This window comes from Diceros bicornis, chromosome 12 (genome assembly GCF_020826845.1).
Source record: "Diceros bicornis minor isolate mBicDic1 chromosome 12, mDicBic1.mat.cur, whole genome shotgun sequence".
Lineage (NCBI taxonomy): Eukaryota > Metazoa > Chordata > Mammalia > Perissodactyla > Rhinocerotidae > Diceros > Diceros bicornis.
Window position 1 is genome coordinate 14,933,553 of NC_080751.1, and position 26,275 is coordinate 14,959,827.

The following is a 26,275-nucleotide window of genomic DNA, read 5'->3' on the forward strand; positions in this document are numbered from 1 at the left end:
GGGGAAGAAAAACAAAAAAAGAAACATAAATGAGAAAAGGCCATCTCTATTTCCCCCTTTAACCCAGCTTTAACAGCTGACAGCCCTTGAATGTGACTCCACATGGTGGTGGAAGGGGCCAAGGACAGGTTCTTTCACTGCTATTAGTGAGGGTTTTTTTGTGCATCTACAACCTACAGTGGGAGGGTGGGATTCAAGGAAACTTAAATACCACGATCTGGGCCTGGTTCAAGAGAGAGAAAAAAAGGACCCACACTGAATCTGAGTGCAAAAAATAAATATAAAATTTATTAAAACACCCACAATATTTTAAAGATACCAGGAGTAATACAGTTCACAAACCCAGTTGTTTGTGTAAATTATAATAAAATACAAATCAAAAGAGGATACATACTTGCAATTTCTAGGCACCCTAAATTAAATTTACTGAAACACTGGGGGAGATGGGGGGGTAAGGAGGGGCAGCTCAGGAGGCAAACCAATAAAGTGGGAGGAAAGAATATTAACAAAAAGGTAAAAATTATACAAAATAAAATTATCAGCATAAATTTACTGTACTAAGAATATCTACAGTTTAATAATACACATCCTATTGCCTTGAGACATTGCAAAAATCTACCATTCATCCATCAACCCCAGATAAACTTCATTTCAAGTAGCCACAGTTACAAAGTCAAGACGGAATATTCAAGTATGGTTGTTAAGTTCACCTCCATTGGAAGCCAAGTAACCAAACAGGAATTCAAAGAGAGAAGAAATAAAACACATCAAAAAGCTACAGGGGTTCTAGATTAAGTCTAATGCATATGCCACAATATGACCTGCCCTTGTTTCTTGTTTTAATCAGAATACGTGAAAAAGAAATGACATCACTCCTGTTTTTCTCCTCCTTTTTCCCCTCAAAAGAAAAAAAAAAAGTACTGGAACCAAGAAAATTTGGATGTTCAAATGAGCCAAATATTATTTTTGAAATCCCCATGTGAATAGTGATGAGTTATCCCTGAATGACGGGTAGTCAAAACGAGGAGCGAGAGCACACAATACCACTACAAAAAGCATCCCTGATATCAGAATAGAAGCAAACTAGAAGTAGGCCAAATCACTCGCTGATTCCTAGGCAAAAAGCAACTTCAGACCTGGCATCTCCGTACTGCAGTCTCTGCTCAGGGGAGAAGCCTATTGCTTTGCTCTTGTGGGCAGCTCTGCGGGAGGAAGGGCTGGGAGCGCCAAGCCAGGGCCTCCCCAGTGGAAAAGCTCTCTGTGCACACGTGGGTGTGGGACTGTATAACCTATGCTGGGGGCACGCACCTCAAAAAATGTTCCTTTTGGTCCAGGGTATGTGGACGTTGGCCATGTACTGCAGTACATGCAGCTGGCTGATGAGACCAGGTTTTGAGGGAGTCATTGCAAATGACAGCAACAATGACGGAAAAAGCTCATTGAGATGGGCACAGGAAATTCACATTTTATTCAAAAGCAAAACTTAAAAAGAAAATGAAATAAAGTCAACCATGCTCCTTCCTTTCGGCATTCTGCCATTTTAACTGCTGAAGAACGCAAAATAAAATGACCCCAGATTCTTCAAGGTCCAGTATGTCATCAAATGGACAACCTGCAGGTATCAGACCCTCATGGAATCTACTTTCCCCAAGTTGTCACGATGTCCTGTTTTTGAGGTATTTAAAAAAATTATTGTGACAGTGGATGACACAAAATGGAGCTTCCTGTTGAGTTTTTCAAACATCAACTTTTGTGGACCCAAGAAGAAATGTAGAATAGCACCAACTAAAAAGCAGCCTCAGTGGCATCGAGTGAGCAAAGAAAGCTCCTTCCTTTCGTTTCAACGTGAGGGGTTACCAAGGAGAGGCAGAAGCAACGCTAGGGCAAAGGCTGTGAGGAGCAAAGGAATGAGCCCCCTGCCCACCATGGCCCTGGCCAGTGCCAGGTGAGGAAGAAGGGCTGCCTGGTCCACGCTGGCATGCAAAGTGCCTTTGGGACCCTCAGAGACGTCTACTTAGCCCCCTGAGCTGCAGGAGGACAATGTGTGTCCTTGGCTATGAACATGCCCACTCTGTTCAAAGAGGCAGGAGCACCCGACTCCCCTTCTTCAAAAACACGGCCCTTCACCCTTCCTTCCTCATGAGGCCTGAGAGGACACACGCAAACCCAGAGCACCTGCCATGCTGGGCAGGTCCGCTCCTGTTCGTGGTAAGGGAGCTGGCTGCCTTTGCAACTTGCCCTTCTGCGTTTGGCCACCAAGAAAGAACAATAAGACAAAAGCAAAACTGCTCAGAGCAGGTTATAGCACGGTAAACAGAGGTCTAAGGAGACAGCACCAAAAGGGGGGGGGGGGAAGCCAAGAGAGACTGGAGCCCACCTTGTTTTTGGTTGGTTGTGGTTTCAGAACCTTGATAGCACCTCAGCAGGACAGGATCAGGGACAGTCACATTAAAACACCATAGCACCATTTTATTTAGACGATTTCAATTCATAAAAATGCTCCCTAGTCCATAAAACACACTTCAGTAACAAAAGGAAAGAGATTGGTTGAGGCACGTCAGGGATATCATTTTAACGTCCCACCAACATGGCCTTGGTTTGAGATCCGGCCGTGGTTCAACTGCACCAAGTCTGGCTGGACTTCTCTCAATGAAATCAGGTTACCATCTACTCATTGTCAACCGTCCTCGCACACCTACTGCTGTTTGGTACAAAGCAGTTAAGCTCTGCTACTTCTTTCCTTGCTTTAGCACTTTGAAAATCCCTTGCTCTGCAAAATACTGTTTCCAAAAGAGGCTGGTGGAAGGACCAAGAGGGGGCAAGGTTTGATCTCTTTCCATGCACACCACTGTCATCTCAGCGAGAAGGCAAAGCAGTACCCACGGAGCTGGTGTGTGGGACACTTAGGCCCTGCCAAAAAACACACCAAACAACAACAACAACAAACCTCAAAATCCATGAAACACCTTTAGTCAAGATTTCTGATGGTTAGATAATGGTTTCTTGAGCTAGCACCAGTTATTTTGTGAGAACCTGCCACGAAGCGATTTTTATTTTAAAAATCTCTTAGCACAGAACTTTGCAAGCACTTCCCTTGCACCCAAAAGGCAGGGAAAACAAAACAGAAGAAAGAAACCGAAGGTCTGCACTGCACGTGGACGGCGTCTGTGGACAGGGCACACTGAGGAGATGACTGGAAGACTCCGTCGTTTCCCGTCGCTATTACATTACTAGTAAATCTTGGTCATGCTGTTAGGTTCTTTAGTTGCAATGGCTTTATTTTTCTTCTCGTGATAAAAATGTCTGTTAATCATCTTTAGGACTTAAAAAATGATAGTGCCAGTAAAAAATAAAAATTTGATTTTTCTCTTTAAGAAACCTTCAGCAGCAAGGGGGGATAAAGAGCTGTGCATAGTTACTTTTTAAATATATGTCTAAAGCATGCTAATTTTAATGACTGAGATTTGAGGTAGGTTATACATGTAGTGTGTGAAAATCAGCATGGGCTTGAGCACGGCAACAGCACCACCTAACTTCTGGAACACCATTCTGAGGGGAATGGGAACGTCCAATGGAGACTGCCTCTTGACTCACCTCTCAGCAGCCTGTTTGCTAATCTAGAAATTGATGAACCCAAGGCTGTTTGGGCTGGGGGGACAGACATCACATGAATTTAGTTTGTACTGGTCTCTCCTTTCATCTAATGGCTTTGCTACCAAAGGGTGACGAGGGGAAGAGCATATTTAACAGACATCAGGAAGATTCACACACGCCAAGTATCAGAATCACCTGGGTTACACTCGGGACCTTCCAAACCAACAGCCAACCTGGGGCTTTCCCGGGTCACACAGACGGTCACATTCTCCAAATGTTTCGTAAAATATTGTATTTCTTGCTTAAGATAATTTAAAATGAAGTTTTCAAGGCACCCCCGCATCTACCTAAGCACAGAGTCAAATGAGACCTGCATAAAAGTACTGATGCGATAAGCAAAATAGCATTTAAAGGACCCAACTTTTCCTCAAAACTAGAAAATTAGCATGCTCATTAAAGACTCTGCTTCCTTTAGCTTGTCAAACTGAAGGTCAGAGGTTTTCCTATAAATCTGAGTTCTGAATAATTCTAAATCCTGATAAGCTCTTGGGTATTTATTTCAAAAGCAATAATATTTCATTTTTGTCCTGTAAAATAAATGCAACTTTACAGAATATGGTAAAAGTGAAGGATAGACAAAGCATGTTAAATATTCAGCTACTATTTACAATTTCTCCCACAATTACATGTTAAAACATACTTTTTTTTTTTTCAAGTTGCTGTTTAAATCTAGGCAAAAGTGCTTAAAAAAATCTTTCACTATTTACAGTTAAAACCGGACCACATAAATGCTCAGGACATCTTACAGCGACTCTCCGCCAGTGCTCTGGAACAGGGACAGTACACGCCCAGCGGGTTGGCTCTCAGCTCTTACACAAGGCACCCGGAAGCTCAGGAACTTGCCTTTAGCATCGTCATCTGATTGTTAAACTCATTTCACCAAGACCCACATCTGAATAAAACTGCTCAATAACCATCTGACGTTCACCTCAGGGCTTGGCTGTCATTCACTGTGTGGCCACATTCCCCTCTGTGTGTCCTGATGAAGCCTCTCACTCACCACACACATCCACATGGGTAGCTGGATATAATTTCTGCTAATACCACAGGAAAGACAAAACACTCCAAGAAGTCTGACTTGCTGTCGACGAATGTTGCTCCCACCTGTCAGGCCTAACCTCTCTCAACAGTGTCGCGAAAATGAAGCACCACATTCTCATTTCAAAGAACTAAACGAATGCACCAGAATTTTAGAACGGGGGTGTTAAAGTGGGTGGAGAGGGGAGGAAGGAAAGGAGAAAATGATGAAATAGAGAAATGGCACCAATTTGGGAGGAAAATCATAGCTACCCGCTGAAAACGTTTGACTCTTGCATTTTAAAATTGTTGAGTGTAGGCCCACTCCCCGAACGATAGCATAGAGGGGGCGGGCTCCGGTGAAGCATGCACCATTGTCCAACGTGGAAACCCAGGAATAAGGAGAGATGCGTTAACTGCTGTTACACTGGTGTGCTGAGCTCCTGCAGGACCAGGACGGGCCCGCCCGAGTCAAGGGAGCCCCAGCACAATACTACAGCACCAGGCTCTGCACAGCGTGAGGAGCAACGCTGGCATTTCACAGCTTGGGTTCAACTTCTTGTTTTTAAAGATACAGTAGCCCTTTTTCAGTATCAGCATAGACTTTGGGGCATTTTCTTAAAAACTGCCACTAAGACAAATTCCTTCAGCCCAGTATTCATTGACTTGTCAACTCGGTGCAAAAGGCTCCTAAGAGCCTCTCAACTCCAGCTCCATCATGAGGTGCTGCCTAGGGAACCATGACATCCTGTGACTTGATAAATAACGGACAGAGAGGATTCAGTGTGGAGACTAGCAAGCTTGAAGCTGTCTACTTCCAACCTGGTTTCTGGGGAACCTCCGCCAGCATCTCAGGTGCCTGGCCTGGGGTGCACCTGCCCCTCCCTCCCCGACTCCAAGCCGGTAACTGGAAAAGGGACTCCAGATGTTTTTCTACCGATTCTCCCATCCTTGGAGAGGACAGAAGCTGTCCTGAGGGCTCCCTTCCCTGAAGGGAAGGCATATCTGCCAGGAGTGGGGGACTGGGTGGCTACAGTCTGCACTTGGCTCATGAGGGGCAGACGGCTGAGAACCTCGTCAGCTCCCTAGAGGGCCAGGCTCGCTGGGCCCAGCAAGACTGGGCAGGAATGAGCGCTTCTGGCCTTTCCTGCCCATCCTTTACCGTTACTACTGTTGCTTTTAAAAAATCCAATAAATACACATTTTAAATGGAATTTAAAACTACTCCTTTGTGAAAGGACACTATAAACTTTCTTTCCATTATCGTGATATACAAGGATAGTTTTAAAAACAAGAGAAAATAAAAGCCCCCCAAACAAGGGAAAAAAAAAAAAACAAAAACGTGGAGATATAAATATCACGAAAAAAATCACCCGACAGCCGTAGTTTCTTCTTCAAAGTGCTGGGGAAGTGGGGGGAAGGGAGAGGCGGGTCAGTTCTGAGGTTTGGACCATAAATACATATATATGCACATCTATATATGTATATATAGATAAAAAGACTTCTGCACCCCCAACCCGCCCCCAGGTGTGAGGGCAAAAGCACCACAGAGGCAGCTCGGGCCAGGCCCGACGCTGAGGTACGCTGGCTCCCTGGCACCCCGGCACCTAGATCCAGCGGCTGTAGGGGCCAGTGACCTTCGTGTAGGCGTAGGAGGACACGGTGACCGCTGAGTCTGTGGGCACGGCCAGCGCCTGCCGGGTGGGAACAATCCCCTTCTTCTCCTTATGCTGGGGCTCGGCGACCATGGCACCCCCCCATTTGCGCTTCTTCCCATAGAGCTTGGCCTCCTGCTGGCCCAGGCCCAGCCGGGCGGCCTCCTCCTGCCGCGCCCGCGCCCTCTCCGCCAGCTGCTTCATCTTGGCCTCCCAGAGGGCCAGCCCGTGATTGGGCTGGTTGAGGTTCTTGTGCTGGTAGAAGACCAGCGAGATGCGGGTGGGGTGGCAGCGGTTGGGCTTCTTGAGGGGGGTGGTGGCGTGCAGCTCTCGCCGGGCACACTCGATGAGGATGGAGCCGTGGGCAGGGGCCACGGCCACGCCGCCGATGTTCTCGTCCAGGAAGTTGTGTTCACTGTCCGACCACAGCTCTTCCTCCTCCTCCTCCGCGCCGCCCCCGCCCTGGCCGCCCTTCTCCTCCTTCACCACCCCCTTGTTGGGGGGCTCCTCAGCCGTCCCGTCCTCCAGGCTGAAGGGATCCCACAGCTTCTCCTCGGACTTCAGGGCCCCAAACAGCTTCTCGCTGGAGCCCAGGGGCATGCCAAAGGACTGCCAGGCTTTGTCCAGCTGGCTCACCCCCGGGGTTGGAATCCTTCCCTCTTCCCCTTTCAGGGGGCTCCACAACTTATCTTGGAACCCAGGACCGCCTTTCAGGGCAGAGCTGAAATCCCCTGCGCCTACTCCCCACGGCTTCTCAGTCAGGCCGGGCCCCGCCAAGGCCGCAGTGCTGTTTCCAAACTTGCAGGGGCTCCACGGTTTGTCTCGCAGCCGTCCTCCAGGCTGGGGGGCTGGCTGCTGCCCCTCGCTGGAGAACAGACCCCACTGGCCATCCGGGAAGTGGGAGGAGGTCAGGCAGCCAGCCCCAAAAGAACCGAGCTTATCGGGGATGATGGCAGGGCTCTCCCCAGGAGGGAACACACCCCAGTTGCCACCCACACTGTTAGTCCTCTTGGGGGACATGCTTGGGCCTCCTGAGTACTGTCCCCATAGGTGATTGGGTCCCCCATTTTGAGATGCCTCTGGCAAAGGCGCCTTGCCTATCTTACCAGGGTCTCTGGATACAGATTCAGCCTGGACCAGTGGGTCTACTGGCTCTTGCTTGATGGATCTGTTGTAGCAGTTGGAGCTCTGTGCAAAGGGAGAAGGGTCCCTGGACACTGGGTGGATCGGGTGGGCCTTGGGAAGCAGATACTCCTTGGGGCCTGGATAAGCAGGCTGCTGGTGGTGAGGAGTGGGGTGGTGGGTGTCTGTGGGAACAGCCTGGCCAGGCAGCTCGGCAAACTCAGCACCGCCGTAGGCTGGGCTCAGGCTGTTGTGCAGAGCGTGGAGGTCTGGCTTCTTCTCGAAACTGCCATTGCTGCCACTGTGCCCCCAGGCACCGGGACCAAGGAACTGCGAGGGGAAGACGGGGTTGCTGGATGGAAAGCTGTAGTAGCTGAACGATGGAAGCGCGTACTTGGAGTGGAAGCCGTTGACGGAGGGCAGGCTGGGCTGTGCATAGTAGGAGTGGTAGGAGTACACGCTGTTCATGCTGTACGGGTCGGAGGGCCGGCAGTTGCCCAGCACCGAGTAGCTCTCCACCACTGAATTGCCGCTGTACTTGAAGGAGCTGAAGTGGTTCTGCGGCTCCACCTTGAGAGAGGGTTTCAGGCTTTGCTGGGATAATCCACCCTTCAGAGACAGGCCTGGGGAGAACAAAATGCAAGACAGAGAAGGAGCAGAGAGAACCACAGCTGGCAAAGGCCCTGGGCAGGAGGACTGGGGATGGACCTCCCTCTTTCCCTAAGATGTTTCCTCTGTGAGACAAGCAAGGCAAGCGAGGCTGGACTTGCTCCAAGCGCTGCTCGGCCCGGGCCCAGCCCCACTGCAGCCCTGGGAGAAGCAGCTTGCTGAACCCACAGCCCCTCTGGGTCACCCTTCTTGCTCCCTAACCTGGTGAGCTCCACCAGTCCTCACTGAAGCACCTCCCCTCATGCTGGCCACCTCCCCTAGTCAGGGATCACTGTCCCACTGCAGGGACAAGGGGCAGGAGAAATGAGAGCTGTCCCACGCCCATAAACCCTGCCGCCCCCACTGCAGCCCGTGACTGAAGTCGTGGTACTCTCCGTCGACTCTGAGAGAGGGGGGTGGGCAAGCTAGAGGAGAAACCCAGCTCCTCTTTGGGAAGGTAGGAAGACTTCCTTGCATTTGGCTCTGCAGGTGCCCCCATCAGGTTTGGTGTCCTGGGGCTGCTGCGGATACCGCACAGACAAAATTAAGATAACAGGATGGTGCAGACGGCTGCGAGAGGCCCCAGGACTTTACTGTCTGGAGTTCTATCTCAAGGAGGAAGAGGGGCAGTGAGAGAGCTGTCCAGGGTCCCCCACCCAACAGTACCAATGCCACCGCTGGTGGGCAGCCTCATCCCACACACCTGGGTCAGTGGAGATGCCAGCCAGCTCCAGGGCCTCCTGCTTGAGCTTCTCAGGAGTGCTCAGCTTCTCCTTCTGAATCCTCTTCTTCTCGGCCGCCGCCTTCCTGGCTTCCAGCTGCCGCTGGCGGCAGGATTTGGCAGGCTCAGGCAGGCGCCGGACCTCGCGGGGGAAGGCGGTGAGCACCTGGATGGCCCCGCTGCCCACCTTGGCATTCTGGTTCTCCTCACTGCCAAACTCGTCCGTGTTGGCCATCTTGTACAGGGGGAGCACATGCAGCTGCTCGTCCTCAGGGATCTTGCCCACGCAGCGATTGTCTTCCTTGGTCAGGGTGCAGACCTGCCCCAAGCAGAGAGAGGGGGCACACGGGGTTGGGGGAGCCCAGCGCTGGGAGGGATGGGCTGAGCGCCTTGCATATGTGACCTCCCCCTTCCCCACATAGCCCTGACACTAGCCACTGGCTCGGCCCTAATGCTTCCTATTCCTTCCTAGGGTGCCCAAGAAACATAGTTGTCTTGGTTTGTAGAGTTAACAGAATCACCAACATTTAGAGTCTGCTCTGCAGTTTTCAAAGCACATCCATTCACATTGTGTCATGTGATCCTAATAGGGCTGAGAGGGGACGAGATGACTGGCCCAGGGTCACACGGCTGGAAAGGGGCCAGGTGAGGACTGGGAGACATGCTCAGCCCTCCAGCAGAGCATTAGTGCCATTGTATTACACAACAGGCGGGGCCTCAGGCCTCCCACCACCATCCTCCTTGCCCTCAACACTTGGCCTCCTGTTGCTGAAAATATTTTTTATTAAAAACTATGTGTGTTGGTAGTAGAAAATTTAGGCCAGCAAAAAGGAAATAAAAATTATTTCCATAAGCCCACCACCCAGAAATAATCACTGTAAACACTTTGGTCATATACACATACACACATTCACTTTTTGGTAATTAAATAGGATCATATTATGCATACAGCTTTATACGGACTTCACTTTTTCTTAACATAGTATATTTTCTTATGCATTAAATATTCTCCAACGTGATTTAAGAGCTACATAATATTCTACTGTAACAATGCATTAATTTAACTAATCCCTCATTACCATTTAAACTTGTTTCCAATTGTTCCCTGTCATAAACAATACTTTTATCCTTTTAGCTAAATTTTCGAAGACACTGAATTCCTTAGAATAAACACTATGAAGCAGAACTGACACATATTGCCAAACTGTCCCCCAAAATGATTACCATCAGTTTTTTACTCATATTGGCAGAACATGAGTATCAATTTTCCTAGACTTTTGCCGATAATTTTGCCATTACACTCTTAAAATCTTTTTACTCATTATCAAAATGTTTCTCGCTGTTGGTTTGCATTTCTCTGATCTCTAACGAAGTTTCTTTTTTTTTTTCCCCCTCAAGTATCTACTCTGTATGGACTATATTTTATTTTCTGTATTCTTGATGTTCTGGCATTATGGGGCTTTGATCCTGCAGGACTGCCCCTCTGAGGGCTAGCTAATTCCTAGAGAGAGCAAGTGACTTCCCCACGAGTGCACCTTTGATATACAAACTAACCAATCCAGAGCCCACACCCTCAACTATCTCCTTTATCAAACTCACACACCAAGCCAAGATTCCCTCTGCCCTAAATTACCCCAGGACCAGGGACAGACAATGAGGGACCACCCCTACAACCCAGAGCCCACAGAAATTATTCAAACTATCCAATCCTAAACTTACTCAGTTTACCTACCCTGTCTATCCCATTCCTTCCCATGAAATCTCCAATGAAGACTCTGGGCCATGTTTTCCCTCTGTCCTCTCTGCCTCCTGACTGACCCCAGTGCTCCCCCATGTGGCCCTGCATGGCGTGCCTCCTGTTTCCAGGGCTCTGAATATACACTTCTTCCTTCGTGACAATCGTTTCTGAGTCTTCTTGTCTTATACCTAATTAAAGCAAATCCCAGGTACATATATATATATTTTTTTTTGGTGAGGAGACCAGCCCTGTGCTAACATCTGCCAATCCTCCTCTTTTTCTGCTGAGGAAGACTGGCCCTGGGCTAACATCCGTGCTCATCTTGCTCCACTCTACATGGGACACCACCACAGCATGGCCTGCCAAGCAGTGCGTCGGTGCACACCCGGGATGCGAACCAGTGAACCCCGGGCCGCTGCAGCAGAGCGCGCGCGCTTAACCACTTGCGCCACCGGGCCAGCTCCCAGGTACATTTTAACACAACACTCTGTCTTCCTTGTTTTGTGAGTTTTATGAGCCTTTTGACCATTTTTTATACTAGATTATTCATTTTTTATCACTTATATAAAGTAGTCTTTGTATATGAAGGTTATCATTCCCTTTGTATTGGCTTTTCAATTTTGATTACAGTGTTTTATTATTGAACAGAAACTACATTTTCATGGAATCAACTGTATTCATCCTTTCATCTATAGTTTCTCCTTTGGTGTCATGCTCTTCCAAGTACGTTTCTTCCCAGGGTCTACGTGGGTTTTCAGACTTACTCTGCTCTGATCAGACCCCTGCATACTTTCTGGGTCCGACTGACCACCAGCCCTGCTTCCCACCATTCTCTAAAACCCAGTGTCATTGCAAAGGAAAAAGGCAAAGGATGAGATACGACAGAAGATGTGTTTCTATCCCTAACATATAGAGATATCTTACAAATGTCAACAGATATGGCTACCCAGTTAAAAATAATAATAATAACAATAATAATAATAAGTAAAGGACATATATAGGATAGTCACAAAGATGAAATTAAAAAGGGCAGGAAAAATAGGAAAAGATGTTCAACCTCTCTAGTAATACAAGAAACACAAATCAAAATGAGATCATATGTTTGCCATTCAGGCAGGCAAAGACTAAAAAGACCGAGAAAACCCTGTGTTGCCAAGTAAGTCGGAGAACAAGCACTCGAAGCCTGTAAATGTCCTTATCCTGGGACCTCAAGGAGATTACTACACCACTGCACAAAGATGTCATAAGGATGGCCCCTCCCTGTGGTTTATAGAGGGAAAGTCTGAAGCACTTACTTCCATCCACAGGGGACTGGTCAAATAAATGACGGCAGAGCCATGCACACAGCCTTAGAACATGCTGAAGTAAATCTACATCCACTGACACGGAAAGCTGTCCACCACGTACCCTTGAGCTAAGAAAAACAGGTAACGGAATAGCCTGTACATACAATGTAATCCCATTTGTGTAAAATATATAGCTGTACACGCACACACGCACGTACATTCAGGTATCTGAATGGATGGTCATCACAGTGCTAACATTCTTTATTTCTGAGACTTCAGGCAATTTTTACTATATACTTTCTTATATTATTTACATTATTTTAAACTATGAATAGCTGTCTAATTAGAAGAAAACAGCAATGAAAAGAATAAAATACCTAGGAAGATACTTAACCAAAGAGGTGAAAGACCTGTACACTGAAAACTATAAAACACGGTTGAAAGAAATTGAAGAAGACACAAAGAAATGGAAAGATCTTCTGTGCTCTTGGATTGGAAGAATTAAGATAGTTAAAATGTCCATACTTCATAAAGAAATCTATAGATTCAACACAATCCCTATCAAAGTTCCAACAACATTTTTCACAGAAATAGATCAAAGAATCCTGAAATTTCTATGGAACAACAAAAGACTCCAAATAGCCAAAGGAATCCTGAGAAAAAAAGAACAAAGCTGGAGGTATCACACTCCCTCATTTCAAAATATACTACAAAGCTATAGTAACCAAAACAGCATGGTACTGGCACAAAAACAGACACACAGCTCAATGGAACAGAATCGAGAGCCCAGAAACAAACCCACGCCTCTATGGACAGCTAATTTTCGACAAGGGAGCCAAGAACATACAATGGAGAAAGGAAAGTCTCTTCAACTAATGCTGTTGGGAAAACTGGTCAGTCACATTGAAAAAAATGAAAGTAGACCATTATCTTACACCATACACAAAAATTAACTCCAAATGGATTAAAGACTTGAATATAAAGTCTTCTTCATGAAACCTCTAGAAGAAAACACAGGCAGTACACTCTTCGACATCGGTCTTAGCAACATATTTTCAAGTACCATGTCTGACTGGACAAGGGAAACAATAGAAAAAATAAACAAATGGGACTACATCAAACTAAAAAGCTTCAGCACAGCAAAGGAAACCATCAACAAAATGAAAAAACAACCTAACAATTGGGAGAAGATATCTGCAAACCATATATCTGATAAGGGGTTAATACCCAAAATATATAAAGAACTCACACATCTCAACAACAAAAAAAACTAACAACCCAACTAAAAAATGGGCAAAAGACCTGAACAGACATTTCTCCAAAGAAGATATATAGATGGCCAACAGGCACATGAAAAGATGTTCAACATTATTAACTATCAGGGAAATGCAAATCAAAACTACAATGAGATATCACCTCACGCCCGTCAGAATGGCTATAATTAACAAGAGAGGAAACAACAAATGTTGGAGAGGATGTGGACAGAAGGGAACTCGCGTACACTGCTGGTGGGAGTCCAAACTGGTGCAGCCACCGTGGAAAACAGCATGGAGACTCCTCAAAAAATTAAGAAAAGAACTACCATACAATCCAGTTATTCCACTGCTGGGTATTTATCCAAAGAACATGAAAACACCAATGTGTAAAGACACATGCACCCCTATGTTCATTGCAGCGTTATTCACAATAGCCAAGACTTGGAAGCAACCTAAGTGCCCATCAAGGGATGAATGGATAAAGAAGATGTGACATGTATACACATGGAATACTACTCAGCCATAAGAAACGAAGAAATCCAGCCATTTGTGAGAACACAGATGGACCTTGAGGGTATTGTGCTAAGTGAAATAAGTCAGGGGGAGAAAGTCAAATACTGTATGATCTCACTCATAAGTAGAAGATAAAAACAACAAATAATCACATAGAGACAGAGACTGGATTGGTGGTTACCAGAGGGAAGTGGGGAGGGAGGAGGGTGAAAGGGACAATTAGGCACGTGTGTGGTGCTGGACTGCAATTAGTCTTTGGGTGGTGAACATGACGTAATCTAAACAGAAATCAAAATATAATGATGTACACCTGAAATTTATATAATGTTATTAGAAAGCAATGTTACCACAATAAAAAAAAAAAACTAAATTCCACTGGGCAAGATGAAGATGAATTATATACTTATTATAAGGTGTAACATTGAAGAACTGGATATTTTCATATAACACTGGTGTGGGAATAATATGGTACATTTAGAAGTGCAGTTTGTAAATATGTATCAAAATGCAGATTATACACGTCCTTTGATACAATGTCACCACTATCAGAAACGCATCCTGAAATAATTCCATAAAGCATCATAGGAAGACAATGTTTTTCATCACCGAGTTTATAAGAGCAAAGGTCTGGAAGTAATCTAAATATCAATCAATAAAGAATGAATTAAATAAAAAAAAAATAAGAAAAAAACAATACTATTGATTTTGGAAAAATATTACTTTTTTTCCACTCCAAACTCTAGAAGCTCTGAGATCCAAATAACCTCACTGTGCTCTCGCTCTCTCCTGTGTCCCGGTGCCCCTTCCTCCTTCCCTGTCCCTCTCCTAATCTGGAACTCCCACCCTTTCTCTATATTTCAGCAGGAAACCTTCACAATACAGTGTAGATGGCAGCCTGCCCATCTTGCTTCTCAGCCTTGGACATGGGGAAGGAGGACAAGGTGGAGAAATGAAATCTTAGGGTTGGGCCATCAATCCACGGGGACACAAGCTACACCCAGACTCTGGGAGCCCCCTTTCAGATGAATGTGCTGGTGCCCTTGCCTCTGCCACTGGGAGCCCTATGTGCCCAGGACCCAGTTAAAGAGCAGAGAAGAAAGCTGGCGTCATTCCCTGCAGGTGGCGGCACCCAGCCCAAACCTCCTCTCTTCTCCACCTACACCCCCTCCCCTGGTGACCGCATCCAGCCTCAGGGCTCTCACTCGGAACTACATGCTCTCTAGTCCCATGTTCATTTCTCCAGACCCTCCTTCTCCCCTGCCTACTTCACATCTCCACCTGGACCTCTAGCAGGCATCTCAAAATGGAATTCTTGATTTCTCATCCCAAAACTGGTCTTCTCCCATTATTCTACATCTCAGTAAATAACACCAACACTCGCCCAGTTGCTCGAGCAAAAAACTTTGGAGTGGCCCTCAAGTCTTCTCTCTCACATCCTACACCCAGTCCATCAGCGAAATCCTCTCAGCTATGCCTTCAAAGTCATCCAAAATCTGTCCAGTTGCCCCCCACCTTCGCCCTCACTCCTGCCCAAGCCGTCACCTCTGGATTGGATAACTGTCCCAGCCTCCTACCTGGCCTCCTTCCTCTGATTCTCTCCCATTCGCTCCTACCCCCACCTACTTTATTCTCCATCTGCAGAAGCAAGAGAGCGCTTCTAACTTTAGAATGAGATCTTACCGTTCCCAGTGAAAAGCCCCCCAGGGCTTGCCGTCACACTTAGAGCACAACCCACAGGCCTCCCTGGCCTTCCAGGCTCCCTGCCACCTGACCCTTGCCCACCCTCTAATTTCACCCCACAGCCTTTGCCTGTGCTGGTCCTTCCTCCTTAAGCACTCTTCCCCAGACACCCAGCCCTCATCCTCTCACTCCAATCATGTCTCAGCTCAGGTGCCCCTCCTCGGAGACGCCTCCCTGACCACTTCATCTAAAATAGCAACTGCTATCACTTTATCTCTTTCCTCGCAGCCTTCATTGCTAACAGACGTTATATCGCATACTTGGGTGGGACCTTGTCCATTTTATTTCCTGGAATCTGGAGCAGTAGCTGGGGCACAATAAACGTGTGCTCAGTGAATGAATCAGAAGTTGTTAGGATTTCAATCCAGGTGTCCACAGACACCTGGAACCACGCTTTAGAGAATGGGGACTCTAAGTGTCCACCTAAGACATGGAAACAAGGCCAGCCTTGTCCGTGCATCTAGCCCATGTACTCAGAGAAGCGGGTAGGAGCAGGCGGTCTGGCAGGCACCTCCCAGAGTTCTGAGAATCCTGTCTCCAGGGCCCTCCCTACTCTGAGCCCACCTGTCTACAAAGATCAGCCTCCCAGGATCGGCCCACAGGTAGGGCTGTGACAGGTCACAGGCTTCCTTACCACTGTGCACCCGTTGTAGAGATTATGCTGGTCCTTGTGGGCGTGGGCACAGAAGTCCATGCAGGCCGTGACCCCCGAGAAGGGCCGCCCTTCCTTCAGCCCCAGGCGGCAGTCGATCGCTATTTCCTCATTGGTCACCTGTATGGACGGCCAAGGAGAGCTGCTCACGTGACCTGAGGTGAGTAGCCCTGATGCTGCACGGGGGAGGCCAGGTCTTGGAGGGAGGGAGGAGGGCGGTTAGGGACCACAGCCGCCTTGTACTTGGGCTGCAGGAGCGAAGTCTTCTGGCTGAAGCTCCTGTTGGAATTACTTCCTTCTGGGTTATCTCAAGTCTCCCCCGCTCATCTGGGAGATGCAGGGGTGACAGTGGAGAGAAACTTGAGGCTCCCCAGTAGACACCAGACCAGAGGAGATGAAGGATTACCAGTGGGAGAGGGATGAAGATGAAGAAGAGATAGAGGAGAGATGATTTGGGATGCTGTTAGCTCGGTATAAAAAAGGAGTCTATCAAACACCTACATCATTGCTCTATCTCTAGCTGGACTTTTCCCGGGAGGAACACAGAGAAGCTCACTCTCCCAATTTGCAACTTCAGGGAGGCTGGGCAGAGATGTGGATGACATGTGGGCGGAGAAAGGCCCAAGACCCAGTACCTGGTTCTGATAGGCCTGGGGGGCCAGCCGCTTGTACAGGGGAGCGACTTCGGTGGCCAGGTCCTGGAAGCTCTTCCGGAGCACTTCTTCCTGCAGAGATAAGAGCAGCCACATGTATCCACAGCAGCCCTGCTTGGCCAACTGCACACTGGAAATGAACCTCCATTCTAGAACCATTGCTGGGTTGCCACTGGGAAGGTAGGAAGTAAGGTGTCCTCCAGTGTTTTTACAGCATTCTCTCTGGGAGGGTTATGGTGCCATGTCCTTTTTAAAGCTGGAGACACAGAAGCTCACCAGGAAAAGCCTGAGTCTGAAGGCCCAGTCATCTTGACTGCTGAGCTACTGCTCTTCTGGGCTCTAGCCCAGTGCAGCTCAGAACACATAAAACAGGTTCTTGCCTTTTTTTTTTTGTGAGGAAGATCAGCCCTGAGCTAACATCCATGCCAATCCTCCTCTTTCTGCTGAGGAAGACTGGCCCTGAGCTAACATCTATTGCCAGTCCTCCTCCTTTTTTTCCCCCTTTTTCTCCCCAAAGCCTCGGTAGATAGTTGTGTGTCACAGTTGCACATCCTTCTAGTTGCTGTATGTGGGATGCCACCTCAGCATGGCCGGAGAAGCGGTGCGTCAGTGCACGCCTGGGATCTGAACCCAGGCCGCCAGCAGCGGAGTGCACACACTTAACTGCTAAGCCACGGGGCTGGCCCTCAGGGTCTTGCTTTTGAGTGCTCAAAGCTCTTAGTCAGAGGTGAGGTACGGCAGGTATGTAAAGACGTGAACAACAAGTGTGGATCCTTCTTCTGGTGTTACAGTAAGCTAAATAAAGGCAGAGAGGGGTGGTCAAGGTCTGTGCTAGAAATTCCATAGCCAGCCAGGTCCAGAGCCAGGCACGAGCCAGGTACACAGACCTCAAAGCTCTGTCCTCTAGACCTGCACTGTCTCACGTGTTAGTCACAAGCCACATGTGGCTATTGAAATATAAATTAATTTTAATTAAAATTAAATAAAATGAAAAATTCAGTCCCTTCATGTGCACTAGCCACATTTCAAATGCTCAATGGCTATATGTGGCTCCCATGGCTACATGTTCTCCACACAGAACATTTCCATTATCACAGAAAGTTCCACTGGAGAGCGCTGCCCTAGACGAAGCAGCAGCCCCTACACCTGGCAGAGAGTTTCAGGTACCCATAGCCTCTCTCTGGCCCTCTCAGGGTAGCAAGTAGGGCTGTGGGGGCTCCCAGCAGGCCTTGAGCACAGGCACAAAGAGGAGACTGCAGAGAGGAGGCCCAGGCCTAGAGGCCGTACTGTGTGGATGCCAGCCAGTGCCTGAGGACCAGGCCAGGCCCCCAGCAAGGAGACAGCAAGGGCCTGCACAACCAGACAACTGCGCTGAGATGTCTGCCCGGCAGCCAGGCAGGGTGAGGCATACCTCGGGGAGTCCACAAGGTGGGGCAGGGCCCAGAAGCCCCTCTTCCTGCTACACTTCCCACACCCAGAAAGATGTCTTGGGAAGAACGGAGGGAAGAAACGACCATTTAAGAGGGTCAAATTCTGATAAGAAATATAAATATTGACCTTAAGAAGACTGTTTAAACTGGGAGAGTCTGAGGTACCTTAACTGGTAAATCTAACTTTTCACTCATTGCACCCCTCCAAACCATACCCCACATACTTTATTTCACAGCAAGATATGGTCAGTTTTAAAAAAAAATTAAGTTCCGTTTTCTGCACATCTGAGTCATGGTGTGCCAATCCTACCTCCCATCTGGACTATTAAAGACACGTGGGAAGGTCTCATTGTTCCCTGTGGAGCTCTGCTCACCTCTTTGGGGTTGTCACCCGCGAGGCGGAACTTGCGAGGCGTCTTGCTCCGAGCGTATTTGCAGCCATTGAAGTACATGCTCCAGGAACAACCAAAGGAGAAGGAGGCACCGCAGGTGTTGGGGTCTTTGCCTTGGCAAGCGCAGGTCCGGCTGCAACACACATCACATGTTAGGCATACAGATGCGTTTTCTGTTTCAGAATCTCCCTCCTCCCTCAAGGGGAGACCCAGCTGAGTCCTGGACCCACTGGCCTCCCCGTGACTGAGACCGCATCCTTCCTCACCCTCAATTCCTTTCCCAAATTTCCTTGGGTAAAGAGCAAGCTCTGAGCAGCCTGTTCTGCTCCCACCTCTGAGCCTGGAGGTCTGAGAATCTTGTTGGGAGAAGCACGTGGGTTGTTTGAGGTAAGTGGGACGAATCTAGATAAAAACCCAATAAGGTTTATATTTTTCCTTAACTCTAATATCTTTACCAGCTCCAACACAGACCACACACACTGGGGAACAACGTGACCCCCAGGGTTTGAACATGCCTGTTTCCTGCAGGCCCAGATGCTGACAGGCCTTTAAACTAATAAACACTGACATTACAATTCAATGCTTAATAAAATCTGGAAATAACACAGATGCCCCTGAACTGGGGAATGGATAACAAATTGTGATACACCCACGCAGTGGACTACTACTCAGCAGTAAAAAGGAATGAACTGCTGATACACATCCACAGATGAAGCTCTGAGACACTGCTCTCAGGGAAAGAAGGAAGGCTACACACTGTATGGCTCCATTTATATGACATTCTTGCAAAGGCAAATCTACAGGGAAGGAAACAAGACTGGTGGCCACCGGGGCGGCTGAGGGGCTTGCCTATAAAGGGGCACGGGAAATTTTAGGGGAGATGGAACTGTTCTATATCTTACTGTGGTGGTGGTGGCTACATGACTCTAAACATTTGTCAAAACTCTTCCAGCTGTATACCTAAAAGGACGAATTGTACTGTAAGTAAATATATGTTAATTTAAAAAATGCGAAAGATCCTATAAGGGTAGGTTTATATCAGTGGGGCCCTCACACTTTTCCACACCTGTTACCATCATCAGAGCCTCCAAGTCAATTCGGGGCACAAAGCAAAGCTGAGCCGAGTCAACAGATCCTCCCCGCCAGGACCGGAGCCCAGGCTGGGACCCACGGGGGTGCACTCTTTCCACCACAATCCTAACTGCAGGACAGCGCCCTGGGTGGGGTGAGTCCTCTCCCCAGGGCTGCCCAGAGTCCCCTGCATCTGCTGCCCAGGGCCCTGCTGGTGAACCCTGACCCCTGCCTGCTGGGACCCCACCCACGTACTCATCGTTGAGGCCACATCTCCGGCTGGTGGGGTTCCCATACTTCCGGAGGGTGTCAGTGAGCTCCTGGTACAGGGTGTCTCCGAGGCTGCGGGGGATGCCCTCCCAGGCCAGGATGAGGATGACGATCACGGCGTTCTGGCAGTGGTGACCCGCCCGGTGCCGCACCAGGCAGAGCAGCTTCTCCTCCAGCGTGTGCCTGCGGATCACCTGTGGGGACACAGGGCGGGGAGGGCACCGTTAACCACGGGAGCCAGGCACCCATGCTCCTCTGCCGACCAGACCTGGGGGTGCAGGTCTTTAGGGCAGTGTCCCGGGGGGAGTCACACCCTGGTGACAACAACCACACAGGCTAAAAGACCATTATAATTATGGAACAAAAAACACAAAGCTTATTTTTTCAAGAGCAAAATAAAAAATAATCACTACAAAATCTAAGTTACTGATGATTTACATCGACTTAGGAGTACACAGATAAAATTGGAGGCCAAAATATATTCACAGAGTTTTTTATATGTTGTCCTAAAACACTTGCAGAGAAAATGCTGCCTATCTGTATCTTTTTAGTTAAAAAGCAAGGACCTTGGTGCTGTGGAAAACAGTTTTGGCAGTTCCTCAAGAAGCTAAACATATAATTACCATATGACCAAGTGATGCTCCTTCTAGGAATATACCCAAGGGAACTGAGAGCAGGGACTCGGATGGATGGATACTTGTACCCCATGTTCAGAGCAGCATTATGCAACAGTCAAAAGGCGGAAATAACCCAAGTGTCCGTCAACAGATGAGTGGATAAACAAATTGTGGCATATCCATGTGATGGAATATTATTCAACCTTAAAAAGAAATGAAAGTCTGACGCATGCTACAACATGGAAGAAACCTTGAGAACATTATGCTAAGTGAAATAAGCCAGACACCAAAGAACAAATATTGTATGATTCCACTTATATGCGGTACCTAGAATAGACAAACTCACAGTGGTAACTAGGGGCTGGGGAAAGGGGAGGACAGGGAATTATTGTTTAATGGGTATAGAGTTTCAGTATGGGATGAAAAAGTTTTGGAAATAGATTGTGGTGATTGGTGGACAACAATGTGAATGTAGCTAACGTCACTGAACTGTATACTTAAAAATGGTTAAAATGACAAATTTTATGTTTTGTATATTTTAACACAATTTTTAAAAATTAATAAGGTAATCTACCAAAAACCATTGAATTGTATATATCAAAAGGATGAACTGTATGGTACGTGAATTATATCTCAATAGGGCTATAAACAAACCAAAAAAAAGCAAGGACCTTGGGCACCGCACTGCTCTGCCCCTCAGGATCCGGCCATGCCCTCACTAGGGTGCTCACCTCACTCTTCACTCACTCCCTAAACACCGTCCTGGCTCACAGAAAGACATGTCAAGGCAAAGCGCCCCGGCAGCTGGCGAATGAGGTAGCTGAATCTCCCCACCAGAATGCCAAGTAATTCTATGAGCAGGTAAAATGTGGCGGCCTGTGAAGAGGGGAGGGATAAGGGCAGACTGGGAAAGGCTTTGAGTGGCAGGCTGAGAAACAAGGACTTGAGGCAAGGGTTCCACAAACGACTATAAGCAGGGGGCTTACTTATGTAACTAGCTTCATGTTTTATAAAGGGGGGGCAGATGGTTGGGAGTGGGGGGCATGGGGAGATGAGGAGACCAGCTGGAAGACCACCAACATAACACAAGCAAAAACAGATTAAGTGTTGAACTAGGGCAGTGGGGAATGAAATAGGAAAAGGGACGGATTCCAGAGACATTTAGGAGAAAGGTGACTTAGGGACGACGTGACTAGAGAGGCTGAGGGACAGGAGAAAAGTCTTACATGACTTTCACGTTTTGTGGCGCTGGCAAGTGGGTGGGTGTGGGTGCTGTTCACCGGCAAGTTAACTGGGGACGTGCCGAGGTTGAGGTACTTTGGAACACCTGAGTGGCTATTTCCAGTAGGCCTCAACAGAATGGGGCTGGAGAAAAACTTGGTCATGCGTATGTCAGTGCATGGAGATGTCAAAAGAGGCAGCCAGGCAGGCAATATAAGCAGGGAAATCGGGCCAGACCATTAGGTCTGGTACCACTAGGGAGTGGTGCGGACCGTAGCAAACTGAAAAAGCATTTGCCCCTTCAAAGGGGGGAAGCTAGGCCTCTCCATCAGCCATAGCCTGTGGGAATTCCAGCAGCTTCCTCTTTCAATTTTTTTTTTTTTTTTGTGAGGAAGATCAGCCCTGAGCTAACATCCATGCTAATCCTCCTCTTTTTGCTGAGGAAGACCGGCTCTGAGCTAACATCTATTGCCAATCCTCCTCCTTCCCCCACCCCACAAAGCCCCAGTAGATAGTTGTACGTCATAGTTGCACGTCCTTCTAGTTGCTGTATGTGGGACACGGCCTCAGCATGGCCGGAGAAGCGGTGCCTTGGTGCGCGCCTGGGATCTGAACCCGGGCCGCCAGTAGCGGAGTGCGCGCACTTAACCACTAAGCCACGGGACCGGCCCTCCTCTTTCAATTTTACAAGAAGAAAATAGGAATCCAGATTTTTACATGAAATGTCCCCTTTTAAAGATGTGAGCACCAGATTCAATTTTTAAAATTGTGGCAAAATACAGGTAACATAAAATTCACCAGTTTAGCCATTTTTAAGTGTACATTTCAGTAACATTAAATACATTCACATTGTTGTACAGCTATCACCAGAACTTTTTTCATCTCCAGAACTTTCTATCTTCCCAAACAGAAACTCTGTACCAATTTAACACTAACTCTCCACCTCCCCCGACCCCAGCCCATGGTAACAACCATTCTACTTTCTGACTCTATGAATCTGACTGCTCTAGGTACCTCACGCAAGCGGAATCATATAGTATTTGTCCTTTTGTGACTGGCTTATTTTACTGAGCATAACGTCCTCAAGGTCCATCTATGCTGTAGCACGTGTCAGAGTTTCCTTCAAAATTTTAAAGGATACCTTGCCTGCTGAACAAAACACATCTCTGGGCCACGAGTTCCCGCTTTGAGCCACAGTGATAACGGTATCCCCCCATGGAAGCATCAACTACATCATTATTTTAAAATCTGTTTTCTGGGATCAGTGCACACGAACACATCGTTGAATCATCTGCCGCATGAGAACTCCTTGTGTGATGGCCTGGCCTCCCACAGACTGAGCCGGGCATCTGCACACTTCGAAGGTACTGATAACACGGCGGTCCCTATGACAAGGGTTTTCGAGGCACTATCGTCAACCTCTGCTCAGTGCCCGGGGCAGCACACCAGCTAATCGCACTCATGTGCGACGTGTTCAGAGCACACAGGGAGACATCTGACCTGTCGAAGCTGAGATTGAGGCCACGTCCTTTGGGTTTCCTGAGTGGCAAACACACAAATGTGACCAGGCACAAGCACACAGCCCTCTGTGGCCACATCCTCCCAGGCCTCTGGGCAAACTTAAAAAAACTGTACGAAAACGAAGGGGAGCTCGAGACCCACACTCTATGCAAGAACCCAGCAGGATGACACGCACAAAGTGCAAAAGTCAAAGGCCAACGGAAGGCACGAACACACCAACCTCTGAGCATGGCAACACACACGGTGCCTGTGCCATCCCGGAATCACACACCTCTCCCCCAGATCCTGGGTAGGAGGTCCCTGAGCACAGCACCCACAGAAACCCCATCTGTCCTCCTATCACTCCACCCTCGGCACTTAGTTCCACCCCTGGCGTCTCCCAGAAGTCCCCTCCATCAAGATCCTTATGGGCCTTCAAATACCTGCCTTCTGACCTCTGTGACGTTTACAGACCGGCCCAAGCAGCATCTCCCGGGTTCTTCTACCAAAAGCCCATTTCTACCATCTGCAGTGTTTGCTTCTGACATGCCTCCATTTATTCTGACCCTTCGAAATGCTACCTGGGTCACTCTCTTACTCCCATACTTGGTGACTTCCATACTTTGTACAGGCCACCTTAATATCTGAGATCACCAGTGGGCTCTCTGGGTCTTTCTCACGTCATTTTCTTAACACACATTTGTTGGGCTTCCATGATGCACCTCGACTTTGTACCCCAAGATCCTGGCCAGTCACATCTAGAAATTGTCAGGGATACTGCTTTTAGCTGAAGATACCGGTTGGGGTTCAGGCTGCAAACACAGACACGAACCCTTGTTGGTAAAGGAAACCCAGGCTCTGGACACAGGACTAGGGGGCAGGGAGAAGCAGAGGGGATGTCGTCCACCACAGGTGGCTGGAGGCTGCCACCTGCCACAGCCATGGACCACTGCCCGAGCTCTTGATGCCATGCTGCCACCAAGAATAATCTGTCCTTCTTGGCGTTTGCAGGTCACTTCCCCAGGGGGGCAGGGAAAGGGAACACCTGCCTCTCTCCAACTTCCAAGGAGGTGGAACTCTTTAGATGAGCCCCACCACCAAAATACTAGGGTATTTGGTGGCTATGTAAGCAAAAAACAAGAGTGGTCCACCATACTAAGGGAGACGGCCAGAAAAGAAAAAAACATAACTCAGCACTGCCATTTTCTTGCCACTGTAATAGTTCTGTGATCTACCATCATTTGCTCTTCTCATAAAAAACTATTTCTTTCCTCTCTCCTTTTATCTTTTCTCATCAGATACAGGAATTTCTCCACTTCTGGGAACACTGTCACTATGCATTTCCCTCTACCTGGGCTTTTCTTTCAAAGGGGGCATCACCCACCAGGCCCTGTGAAGCCCATGAGATGTTCCACTTTGCTTTTTTTTTTCTGAGGAAGATTAGCCCTGAGCTAACATCTATGCTAATCTTCCTCTATTTTTAATAAGCGGGTCGCTGCCACAGTGTGGCTGATGCGTGGTGTAGGTCTGCACCCAGGATCTGAACCTGCAAAAATGGGCTGCCAAAGTGGAATGTGCCAAACTTATTCACTATACCACGGGGCCGGTCCCTGTTCCATCTTTTGGACAAAGCCTCAAGTTCACTGTGCTACATGTGCTCTGCTCTAGGCATCTGTCCACAGACCCCGGGGGGCCAATGAGCTGAGGACCACGTTCCTCCCCCGTCCATCATTCTGACTTTCCCCTCACAAGAACGGAGGGGAAAGGAACGGATCTCATGCTTTACCTGGGCGCCTCCCTCCTTGGTCCTCAGCAGAGACACACGAGCGTGTGCTGGTCAAGAGTTAACGCTTCCAGGGGCATCCAGGGGCTGGAAACGCATATTCTCTTCTTCAGTGCCACCCCCACAGCCAGCTGTTTTCTTTCCTTAAAGTGCCAACTGTTTCTGAAGCTGGAAAAGTCCCTCACTCTACCTGTGCCCCAAGGATCTTCAGTTTCCTGCCCAAGGCTTTGGAATTCCTCCACAACTGCACGGATTAGCAGGAGAAAGGGGCAGATGCCATTTCCCTGATGGGTTCTCTGGGGGGACAACACCCCAAACCAATCAGTCACAGACGGACACAGTCCACCTCCCACTGCAATGACCATCCTTCACCAAGGCAGGGACGATGTGCTTCTTCACACCTCTGACTGCTCTAAGCCATTGCAGATTGTTTTGTTGTTTATAATTCTGCAATACTGACTGAAAATTGCTACAAATAGGCATGTGGTAGTTCAGGTTCAGACACCTTTTATTTTCCTTAAAAACCAAGGTGCAAAGGCATGGGGTATATTCCAGATAAGAAGAGGCATGTGCACAGACAGACACGGGCTGACAAGGTCATCTCGCCACCTTCCTGCACTCCAAGGAGCCATGTATGTTCACAGCCTTCTTGCCTTTGCTCACACGCCTCTCCTCACCAGGAATGCTTCTACCCTCCCTCAGCCCATTGAACATGGCCCCGGATTCACAGCCCCACATGCGTCCACCTTCTTTGGGAAACCTGGCCTGATGTTCTTCCCACCATGCATGTCCCTTGCCCCTGACCTCTACAGCACCAAGTCTGCCTCTTGAGTTAACCCTCGATTATTCAGGTCTCCGTGATTTGATTTTATGTGTCTCTACATCACAAGCAGCTGGGACACGGGGACAGAGCCTTCCATCTTCCACGCCTGTTCCCCCACCAAGCACCCAGCCCAGTGCTGAGCTCGCAGCTGCCCAATCACCCTGCCGCTGCACCTGAGCCCTAACCCTGCAGCGGTTCTGAAGATCTCTGTGAGGACTAGAAGAGCAAGGTCAGAAAACTTTGGGTGAAACTACGGTCTGAGTCACTGACGATCCCCCTGCAGAGACACTTAGTCTGCCTCACAGGAAACAGTGGTTCAGAAGTAAAGCAGATGCAAGGCTGCCCCCGACCCTGCCCGGGGGCCCAGCCTCTTCCAGACAGGAGACAGGAACACTGGCAGCTCTGGAGCACACAGAGGGGCACAGGAGTCAAACGGTCCACAGCGGGGCCCAGCCTTGCATAAGACGACATCTGCAGCTTCAGCCCTGAACCACGGGGACAGCAGGAGCTGAG

General features: G+C 48.3%; 1 protein-coding gene across 3 annotated transcripts in view; it reads right to left on the reverse strand.

Annotated features, from left to right (window-relative positions):
* Positions 1-260: 260 nt before the first annotated feature.
* Positions 261-26,275, reverse strand: part of TET3 (tet methylcytosine dioxygenase 3) — a 104,145-nt gene continuing 78,130 nt past the window's right edge. For all 3 annotated transcript variants that reach the window (XM_058550912.1, XM_058550911.1, XM_058550913.1), the window contains 6 exons: positions 19,804-20,012; positions 18,460-18,610; positions 16,638-16,727; positions 15,985-16,122; positions 8,800-9,136; positions 261-8,071 (listed from right to left, as the gene is read on the reverse strand). In XM_058550912.1, the coding sequence (XP_058406895.1) occupies positions 6,279-8,071; positions 8,800-9,136; positions 15,985-16,122; positions 16,638-16,727; positions 18,460-18,610; positions 19,804-20,012 (2,718 nt within the window). In that variant the 3' untranslated portion in view covers positions 261-6,278. The remainder of the gene's footprint in view (positions 8,072-8,799; positions 9,137-15,984; positions 16,123-16,637; positions 16,728-18,459; positions 18,611-19,803; positions 20,013-26,275) is intronic.